At 51.4% G+C, this 10665-nt stretch overlaps 4 protein-coding genes across 4 annotated transcripts; 2 read left to right on the plus strand and 2 right to left on the minus strand.

Annotated features, from left to right (window-relative positions):
• Window positions 1–356: 356 nt before the first annotated feature.
• On the plus strand, window positions 357–817 carry EDD37DRAFT_653946 (uncharacterized protein; the record flags this gene model as incomplete). Its single annotated transcript, XM_062818630.1, has 3 exons — window positions 357–397; window positions 458–637; window positions 688–817. The coding sequence occupies 3 exons, from the start codon at window positions 357–359 to the stop codon at window positions 815–817; spliced, it is 351 nt and encodes a 116-aa protein (XP_062666236.1).
• A 60-nt stretch (window positions 818–877) lies between these two features.
• EDD37DRAFT_569675 (MC family mitochondrial carrier protein) lies at window positions 878–2027 on the minus strand (the record flags this gene model as incomplete). The annotated part of the gene is made up of 2 exons (XM_062814236.1): window positions 878–1481; window positions 1531–2027. 2 exons carry the CDS (start codon window positions 2025–2027, stop codon window positions 878–880), a joined length of 1101 nt encoding a protein of 366 aa, XP_062666237.1.
• Window positions 2028–2864: 837 nt separating this feature from the next.
• Window positions 2865–8772, plus strand: EDD37DRAFT_659775 (DNA repair and recombination protein RAD54; the record flags this gene model as incomplete). Its single annotated transcript, XM_062819059.1, has 6 exons — window positions 2865–4885; window positions 5683–5845; window positions 5902–6072; window positions 6122–7994; window positions 8060–8562; window positions 8620–8772. The coding sequence occupies 6 exons, from the start codon at window positions 2865–2867 to the stop codon at window positions 8770–8772; spliced, it is 4884 nt and encodes a 1627-aa protein (XP_062666238.1).
• Window positions 8773–9577: 805 nt separating this feature from the next.
• Window positions 9578–9908, minus strand: EDD37DRAFT_653950 (uncharacterized protein; the record flags this gene model as incomplete). Its single annotated transcript, XM_062818631.1, has 2 exons — window positions 9578–9789; window positions 9881–9908. 2 exons carry the CDS (start codon window positions 9906–9908, stop codon window positions 9578–9580), a joined length of 240 nt encoding a protein of 79 aa, XP_062666239.1.
• Between the last annotated feature and the right edge of the window lie 757 nt (window positions 9909–10665).

The following is a 10665-nucleotide window of genomic DNA, read 5'->3' on the forward strand; positions in this document are numbered from 1 at the left end:
CTCGAAAGGGTTATTATAAAGGTCGGCAGTGATTGGACGGGCGATGTAGAGCCGCGGCACAAATTGGAAGATGAGACCTGGAGAGCCTGGAACGGTACATGAATGGACGACTTTGTCAGACAGAATAGTGTAGTCACAATATTCCCCTTGTTTGTAGGGATATCATTTTTCTGACAACAATTTCTTCCACGCCTCTGTCGAGGTTCTCCCCGAAAATTGGCCCACAATCCACCCGGTGTCCACTACTGAATGTTTACGCCAAAAGGCTTGCGTGCTGAACTTTCCGACAATTTTGCGCCAGCGAGGTCGAATTCACATTCTGCGCAGGAAGATTCCCCCGACTGACCACCAACGTCATGGGCAGTATCAGACGCAGCAAGACAAAGCGTCGAACACGGTATGTTCTATCCGGTGTTTGTAAACCATATAAAAAAAGATTGCTGACGCTTTTTCATAGCGATTACGACCAAGTCAAGGCTGACCTGAAATCTCCGAAACACCTCGCTCAACATAAGGGTGCGAAGCCCTCCGAAGACCTGCCGGGCTTGGGCGCCTTTTATTGCATAGAATGCGCCAAATACTTCTCGGACAGTCATAATTTGAACGAGCATCGCCGCGGAAAGAATCACAAGAGAAGGTAGAAATATATAACTCGAGATCACCGAAATGTAGCTGACAACCCACCAGAGTCCGAACGCTCAAGGAAGAGGCTCATTCTCAGGAGCTCGCAGACGCAGCGGTTGGTCTAACAACAGACAATCGTCGCTCGCAGCGGACAAACAATGAGCCAAAGACCGAAGCGATGGAGGACGTCTGATTTCGACATGTGCCCGGTATCCTAAAAGCACCCTCGAGGATATACGCCTTGATGGTTTCGTCATCCACGAGTCCTTTGAGCGGATATCGATCTGCAAATATTTAACAGCCTGAAAGCGCACTTCTGGCCCTTGGGTATGCTGCCTTGCATGAGCAGGTCGAGCGTCACGTGCGCATGAAGCCAGGAGGTGAAGTGCTGGTGGACGAAGAGATCATGATTTCTGCCCGCCAAGGAGCGCCATGATTCTTTCATAAGCGTACCACTATCGTCAATGTTAGTGACCAGCGGCCAATTCGACAGAGCCACGCCTACCTGGATTGCATTCACGAAGAATGCTCGCAGGCTACAGATTCCCACGCCACGATAGAATCCACCAATTCCGCCACTGCGCCATATTTCGCGCGCCACATCGAGGGATGTAGGCGCACGATGACGGACTGCGCCATCTGCTGGAAGAAGTCCCTGCCTCTCAGGATGCCATGCGGGTTCTGTCTGGAGACGAGTCTTGATCACATCCAATGGGTAGATGGACACCCAGGTGATGACACCCGCGATACCTCCGCTAATCAACACGTCCGACGCTGTTGGTGACACGAATGGGTCGGGCTGTCTTGATAGAAGCAACCGCTTGCTCAGCTCGTATGACCAGAAATACCAGCCGTATCTGTTGAGTTGTCAATGGAAAATACATTACCTACAAGCTTTGAGCGTACCCAAATGCATCTCTTAGGCTAGTTATTGTGCCACCATAGTACAAACCTCGCAGTCCGCCATGTTTCCAGATGTCCTTGAATACAGCATAGGACGACCCTTGCCCATCAACGACTAGCTGAGCCCGACATTTTATGAGCTCAGAAGGCGCGGATACCACGAAACTTGCCAGGCCTCCAATTGCACCAGCGACCCAAATCTTGCCTAGGTCAACGCCAGCAAGTTTAGTATAGTCAAATATACTCGGGTCCATGAGCTTCAATGACCGGTTGAAGGTCATAAAAAGAATCGAGTTCAGAGCACCATAGCCTAGTATTGGTGCTGCAGCACCCCGAAACAAGGCTGTGAACTTCTGAAGGTTGGTCCCGAGTTCTGGAGCCGTAACCGTATGAGTGCTGCCGGTACTTGCCTGAGCTCGCACCTTCAGAACATCCAGGCGGTTTCCAATCAAGATCCCGAGTGCGCCTGATGTGTAACCGGCCCAGAAATCGGCAGACATCTTGAAGTACTGGACCCCAACCTCCCACTCGTCGAGAAAGGAAATCTGGTTGGCTTGTGTCTATATCATCTTGCTCAAGGATCGGACAGGATCGGCCGGGCAAGCAGGAATGGAAATGCTTCCAGCGGCGAACACACCTTACTGTTGTATACGGGCTCAGGCTAAGTTGTTTCCAATATCCGATCGCTATGACCGTCCCACATCTGCAGAGTAACGTGGAAGTATGTGCGGACAAGGTGCACGTGATCGCGCGAGTCGCGTCCAGGAAGGAACGCGTTCCCTAAACGCGGTTGCCGATGGTATTTCCTCATACTCGCCACAAACTCATACGACTCTTATGCTATATTGATTTTTCTCTCTTGAGCCGGCAAATTTCATGTTCTGGAGGGTTAAAAGTCCATTCCTATCATGTATGCTAACATGTTCAGCTCAGATATTCAGTGGTTGCTAACATCCGACAGGATTCGTGCCAAAGTACTGGCGCTGGGAAACGACAAAGAGAACATTCCTCCCTCAAAGGCCGGCAGACTAAGTGTCAACTCTCCAGCTGCCCTCGACCTACTCGTCAAACCTTTCAAATGTCCTGGCTCTGCCAATTCCCGGAAGGCCAATGGCGAGCCGATACGGAAGCGACGGAAAGTCAACTACGCGGAGGAGGAGGGAGGCAGTGAAGACAAGAGTGGAGGTTTCAGCATCGATGGTGATAGTGTCGCACTCAAGGATCGCTTTCCTGTCTTCAAGGTCAAGGACAAAGAGTCCACCTTCCGTACACGATTTGCCATCCCTCTCATCAACAAGAATTCGTACGATCCTTCGCGGCCGGCACCTGGCCTCGGTATGCGCCGCGGAGGTGGCTTTGTGAACAAGCCCTTACATGACCCGAGTGGAGAATTTGCAATAGTGTTGTTTGATCCCACCATTGATGACAAGTCCGAGGTCAAGCCGGAAGAGCTCAAGGAAGAAGACAAGCCCAAGCTGGATACACCACTCATGCACAAAAGCCTGGCCGAGATTCTTGGGATCAAGAAACAAGTCGAAGGCGAAAGACCCAAGGTGCCAGTTGTTATTGATCCAAGACTGGCCAAAGTGCTGCGACCTCATCAAGTGGAAGGTGTGAAATTCCTGTACCGATGCACAACAGGCTTGATCGACGAGAAGGCAAAAGGCTGCATCATGGCTGACGAAATGGGCCTCGGAAAGACTTTGCAGTGTATCGCCTTGATGTGGACTCTGCTCAAGCAATCTCCAGAAGCAGGGAAGTCAACCATCCAGAAATGCATCATTGCGTGTCCTGCCAGCTTGGTCAAGAATTGGGCGAACGAACTGGTCAAATGGCTCGGAGAAGGCGCTATTAACCCTTTTGCCATCGATGGAAAGGCAACGAAAGAGGAGCTTACCTTGCAATTGAAACAATGGGCAATCGCATCAGGCAGATCGGTTGCGAGGCCCGTGTTGATCGTGTCATACGAGTCACTCCGATTGAACATTGAGGAGCTCAAAGACGTCAAGGTTGGCCTAATGCTGTGTGATGAAGGTCACCGGCTCAAAAATGCTGAGAGTGAGACATACATGGCGTTGACCGGACTGAACGTGGACAGACGGGTAATCTTGTCGGGCACACCGATTCAGAATGACTTGACTGAGTACTATGCCCTGCTCGATTTCGCCAACCCTGGCTATCTGGGTAGTAAGGCCGACTTCCGCAAGAAGTTTGAGCTGCCCATCCTGCGTGGTCGCGATGCAGCAGGTTCCGACACCGACAAGCAGAAGGGTGAAACAGCTAATGCTGAACTCGGATCGCTGGTGAAGAAATTCATCATTCGGAGAACCAACGATATTCTGTCGAAATACTTGCCGGTCAAGTACGAGCATGTTGTCTTCTGCAACCTTGCGCCGTTCCAGAAAGATCTTTATAATCACTTTCTTCAGAGCCCCGACATCAAAAGTTTGCTCAGAGGCAAGGGCAGTCAGCCTTTGAAAGCAATTGGGATCTTGAAAAAGCTGTGCAACCATCCTGATCTACTGGATCTGGAGAAGGATTTGCCGGGCAGCGAAAAACTGTGGCCGCATGATTATGTCCCCAAGGAAGCTCGAGGCCGAGATCGAGACGTCAAGTCATGGTACTCTGGGAAATTTGCCGTGCTTGAACGTATGCTTGCACGTATACGACAAGACACAAACGACAAGATTGTCCTCATCAGCAACTACACCCAAACACTGGATGTGTTTGAAAAGTTGTGCCGAAATCGAAATTATGGATCCCTTCGACTTGACGGTACAATGAACGTCAACAAGCGGCAGAAACTTGTTGACAAATTCAACGACCCCAACGGTGAAGAGTTTATATTCTTGCTAAGCAGCAAAGCAGGCGGCTGTGGTATCAACTTGATTGGTGCCAATCGCCTTATTCTTTTCGACCCTGATTGGAATCCTGCAGCTGATCAGCAAGCTCTTGCCCGAGTCTGGCGAGATGGCCAGAAGAAAGATTGCTTCGTCTATAGATTCATGGGCACCGGCACCATCGAGGAGAAGATCTTCCAGCGACAATCTCACAAGCAAGCATTGTCATCCACAGTGGTGGATTCGGCAGAAGATGTCGAACGCCATTTTACCTTGGATTCCTTGCGAGAGCTTTTCCAGTATCAACCAGAAACGAGAAGCGATACCCACGATACATTCAAATGCAAGAGATGCAAGTCAGACGGTGTACAGCAGATCAAAGCACCCGCAATGCTTTACGGTGACACCAGTTCTTGGAACCATTTTGTCAACAATGGAGAGAAGGGGCCAATGGGGAAGATCCAAGACTTGCTTCTTCGACAGGAAGCTTCGGAGGCGGACGTCAGTGCTGTCTTCCAGTATATCAGTCATTAAGCATCGACAGCTGCGCGTTTTTGTGACAAGCAAAAGAACCGGCGAAGTTGTTCTTCATGTCTGGGTGCACCGGCTGTGGTACAAGGACGTCACCAACGGACAAAGATGAGATTGAATGCCTGAGCCTGCCCCCGTCGTGTGGTATAGTGGTACCATTGGTGACCATAGAGCATGAGAATAAAAAGATAAACTCTGATACCCCATAATTGATCATATTGCGTGACGAGAGGTCGAGTATAGATATGTTTAGGTGCCCATCAAAGCCGAAAACTACTTGATGATATTATGCTTTGGTTAATCAAGTTGTGATCTCATGTGGCCTGTTTTCAGTTTGCCTTTGGCGTTGCCGCTGCCAGATAAATGTCGTTGGTGGTCCCGCCAATGACGGCGTATCGGTGCCGGACCTTCAAACTTGGAACCTCCAATGCTCTGAGCGGCCACTTAGAACGCGCGTGCATCACAACTCGAACACAACATTCAACTACATTTCTATATTTGTGCTCAGCAGAGGCCATCAAGGGAGCAGAGCATCTGCATTCGCGGATCCTGGATCATCTCAATGCGGGTAGCATCGCATCATCTTGGACATAGCCCCTCCACCATCATCTTTCGATGATGATCACGCGAGGCACTTTGAACATCAATCGACCGACACCTCGATATGGATCCATCTGTACAGCGTCTGCTTACCGACAAACTTTATGACAAGCGGAAGCAAGGCGCCCTTGAGTATGCTGGACGATATATTCAAGCTGTACAAACATTGACTAAGTTCTACAAGGCTCGAACGTTTTATCAGAGAAGCGTCTGCTGCCAAAGAGCACGAGAGAATCCGCAAAACCCTCGATCAGCTCTGCCATGACTACGCCTACGCAGTCCATCTGCCACATGCCCGTAACGGAGGACTCATTGGTCTTGCTGCGGCCTCAATCGCCCTTGGCTCGGTTTGTACAGCCCCATGACCACCATTATGTGCGTGATACTGACACTTGCCGCAAAGGAAGAGGTAGCTCGCTACCTGCATGTGATAGTACCACCAGTCCTGGCATGCTTTACAGATCAAGATGCCCGCGTTCGTTATTACGCGTGCGAAGCCATGTACAATATTGCCAAAGTGGCAAAGGGCGAAATTCTGGTCTTCTTCAACGACATATTTGACACTTTATGCAAGGTACAGTTACCGATCAGCCTCTTATGCTCATGCTCACCCCTCTTCACAGCTCGCAGCAGACTCTGAGCTCTCGGTGAAAAATGGAGCCGAGCTCCTTGACCGTCTCATCAAGGACATCGTATCCGAATCGGCGGCTACTTATGTCTCGGTGCTCGAGCACACTGATGAAAACGGTGACCCTACTCCTTCCGACAAGGAGCAGGACCAGGAGCGAGCTTTTTCCCTCGAAAGATTTATCCCTCTGCTCGAAGAACGAATCCACGTACTCAACCCGTTCACTAGGACGTTTCTTGTTTCATGGCTAGTACTTCTCGACGAAATACCAGAGCTGGAGCTGATACACCACTTGCCCGCCTTCCTTGGTGGCCTGTTCAAATTTCTCGGTGACCCCAACAGGGATGTCTACGTGGCGACACAAGGTCTGCTAGAGCGGTTCCTGAGCGAAATTAAGCATATCGCGAAGGTCAAACGAGGCGTTGCCGAAAGTCGACGGAGTCGAATGAGCAATCGAAGACAACGAACCAACAGTCAAAGTGAGAGTGCCACAGCAACCGGAAGTACTGCGCATGATAATGCTATTGAGGATTCGGATCCTGGAAGTGCTCAGGAAGAGTCAGGCGAGGCGGGTGAGGATGCCGAGGAAGGCGAAGAAGGCGGTGATTGGATTGTACCTGGACAAGATGTTCAAGTTGACTATACACAGATATTGGACATCCTGCTAAAATTCGTTGATGTGTCCTCCAGCAAGGATTCGGCACCAAGCTTGCGACTTGAAGGACTGTCCAAACAAAAGGAAGAGGAAATCGGGATAGTGGCGTTACGATGGATCGACAGCTTCTTCGAGATCAGTCCAGAGGAGATCCTGCAGTTTGTTCCGCGCCTCTTGTCTCGGGTACTGCCAGCCTTGTCGTCGCAATCGGAACAAGTTCGAACAACAGCCAGCAAGGTCAATAGGTCATTGATGGACTACATTGTGAGCTTCCAAGATGCAGTCTCCAACGACGAGGACAGCCCACCCGCGCTAAACAACCATGCTCTGAACTCAACGCGAGATGGGGACTCGGACAACAAAAGACAGTCAGGGGCAACATCAAGAAGCATAGCGACTTCTGCCACGATAAAGGAAAATGAGGCTTCTGAGGCTCCAGCTGAACCCGAGCAATCACCTCCTGAAGTAACACCAAGATCCACTGCAGCACCTTCACCACAACCCATGGCAGACCTGGACTACGCTGCTGCAGTCAATGCCCTGACTTTGCAGTTTCTCAATCAGAACGAGGAGACACGAGTAGCGGCATTGAGCTGGTTGATCATGCTACACCGCAAGGCTCCCAAAAAAGTACTCGCATTCAACGACGGCACATTTCCCGCTCTGCTTAAGACGCTTTCCGACCCTGCTGAAGCCGTCGTGACGCGCGATTTGCAACTGCTCTCTCAGATCTCCAAGAACAGTGAAGACGGCTACTTTACCTCGTTCATGGTCGCCCTGCTGCAGTTGTTCTCCACGGATCGCAAGCTGCTGGAAATTCGAGGCAACTTGATCATTCGTCAGTTGTGCATCAACTTGCAGCCGGAGCGGATCTACAGGACCCTGGCAGACTGTCTCGAGAAGGACGAGGACATCGAGTTCGCCAGTATCATGGTCCAGAACCTGAACAACAACCTGATCACCGCGCCAGAATTGGCTGAGCTGAGGAAGCGACTTCGCAACCTCGAAAGCAAAGACGGCCAGATGTTCTTCGTCGCCCTTTTTCGCGCTTGGTGTTACAATGCCGTCGCTACATTCTCATTGTGCTTGCTCGCTCAAGCGTATGAGCAGGCTTACAACCTGTTGCAGATATTTGCGGACCTGGAAATGACTGTCAACATGCTGATACAGATCGACAAACTGGTGCAGCTGCTCGAGAGTCCGGTGTTCACATGTGAGTCGCCTTTCTGTCCTGGCATTGTGCGGAAGCCCTGTTGGTTGCTGACTTTCGTGCGACAGATCTCCGTCTGCAACTTCTCGAGCCCGATCGGTATCCGTATCTATACAAGTGCCTCTACGGCCTGCTCATGCTGCTCCCGCAGTCCTTTGCGTTCGGCACGTTGAAGAACCGCCTCAACAGCGTCTCGGCAATAGGCTTGCTGCACACGCCTGCATCGATGCCGAGCAGACCAAGTGTCGTGGCTGGCATGTCCTCACCTGCGGTACCGTCGGGAGCCTCGGGGGCTGTCACAGGTCGTCTCAATCGCACGCGCGACTCGACGAGCAATAATGAAGTCAAGTGGCCTGAGTTGCTTGACAAGTTCAAGCAGACTCAAGAACGGGCGCGGCGACGAAATGAACGACTCCTGCGTGGCATGGACGCAGATGTGTCTTCGAGCGGACCGCCATCCCGGGGTCTGCTTGACGGCGGTGAGGGTGGGAGAACCAGTCGCGCCAGTATCCGCTCGGATGCGGATGGACGAGTTGGCGGGACTAGAGGAGCTGGCCGTCCGCTGAGTATGGTAGGGCCATCAGGTGGGCAGGGACTTAACAAAGCTGGAAGCGGGTTGACTATTCAGACGGGTGGTGCAGCGGGCGGTGGTGCAGGAGCAGGAGCTGAGAGGCCGCCGCATAAGCGAGGACACAGCCTTGCTGGGGGACTGGGGAAGTTTGCTAGTGGGCTTTCCAGGGCGGGTGGTGCAAGTCGTGACCGGGACAAGAACAAGAAGTAATCTGGCTGTCCTGGAGGTTGAAATTGAGATCGAGGTGGCGAAGTATGTGGCATTGGTTATAGGGAAGGAAAAGGCCGGGGTTATTCGCTTTACTATAAGGGTTACTGGCAAGTACCTTTATGCAAGGCTGAGAGCGAGTCCGGACGCTCACATGGGCTTTGAATACCAGAAAGCCGTTGACCAGCATTCGGAGAGTGGTCTTGTATGGTTATTTCTGTAGGAACAACACTACCAATGCGCTTGTATACGTCTTTCCTGCTTGCCATGCTCTCATACCAGGTCTGACAATGTCGCTGTTCGGCTGTCGAATCGTTCTGGAACGACGTTCAAACGCAGTTTCAGCCTGACCCGGCCTTGCGACGATCCTGAGGCTGTTTGTGACGCAAGTATGGGCGATCAAAGACAGGGGTACGTGCTGACGCGAGGCTCTGCGGACGACTCGAGGTCAATGCGTGCGCACGTGCGTGATAAGAGGGGTGTCAGAGAGGTCACGCTGATTGACAGTCAAGATAATCTCTGTTCTGCGGCGTACGGCAGCGAAGCTGTTCACTGACCCCTATTCTGCGGTCTCTCAACGAACGTGAGCGCCAGTCGCCCGATGCCGGATCCTTCTTCTCCTTCCTGTGAACAACGCTTGTAACAAATGAAACTCTTGTCCTTGGACCCCATTCCCCACGCTGCGCTCGTGCTGCTGCTCAAACAACCAAAGATGGTTCCAGACGCCAATGCTATGCATAATTCAAACGACGATGATATCGACCAGAAACGTATAAGTGTACTTCATAAACCGTTCAACAAAACGTGATCATCTGCGCTGATCAGGAGGTGCCCAGAACACTGTCCGTCTCTTGCTTGAGCTTCCAGAACCTCCGGTCGAGTCGGCGGACATGGGACCGTCCATGGAACCGGGGCTCACAGGATAGACGTATTCTCCGTCCACGTATTGCGCGTTGGTAGTATAGGTAGTTCTGTTCTTGCGACGGGCGTACTTCTGTTCGAGACGGTAAAGGTCCAGTTCTGTGCATGGGCCGTTAGCCAGAAGGTACAAAGCACGAGTGAAGAGACCTTGAAGGTATGAGCTCGCAAAGTCTAGGAGATTGTGACTTACTTGACTGTAGCTTGTCGAAGAAACCCATATTGGCCTCTTTCGTATGTGAGGTATGTAGAAAATGTGCAGTTGGGGTATGAATGGTTCCGGACAGCGATGCTTATAGCCGGCCCAGGATCAGTAAGCTGATGAGTATGATATTCCCAGTGGACCGCGTCTTTTTCCCACAAGAGCCTTGTGATCTGCGAATGTACGTCCCAACCTGTCGGTTTGTTTCTATCCGGCCTTCCGTAGAAGGATTATGAGGCTTGCTGCGTAGGAAGACCTGTGATTGCTCGCCGTATGAAGTATCCGGCACAAAGCGGAGATAGTAGAGTATAACAACGGCAATATGATGCAAGACAGAGTGCAGCTGGTCTGCTCTCTTCGAATCAAGTTTTGAGATGGATCACAGGGTGCTTGTAAGAGCTAGGATAGCCCGGGTTTTCACAGCTCTCTGAAACGAACGATAGTAGCAGAGGAGGGAAATGAGCGTTTGGATGCCAGTCACACTTCGCAACTGCGGCACGAAAGATATGGAGAGTGAGAGGGAAAGGCTGTCAGTGTGAACGATCTGAAGTATGGCATAATACTCGTCGCCAGCAGGGAGGGGACGGAGGGAGCATTATCAAGGGATAGTGAGCCCGTTTAGCATTCCATTCTACTGCAGAGAAAGGAGTTTGGCGGGAAAAGAAGACGGGCAGTCGCAATCTCTGCAGGCGTTGAAAGGGAAGCTACGCGAGCATTAAAGCCCCGTTAGATGGCGACGGTTCGCGCCTAGATTTGACTTGGAAGCTCCGCTGCCA

This window comes from Exophiala viscosa, assembly GCF_022695815.1.
Source record: "Exophiala viscosa unplaced genomic scaffold EDD37scaffold_13, whole genome shotgun sequence".
NCBI classification, from domain to species: Eukaryota; Fungi; Ascomycota; class Eurotiomycetes; order Chaetothyriales; family Herpotrichiellaceae; genus Exophiala; species Exophiala viscosa.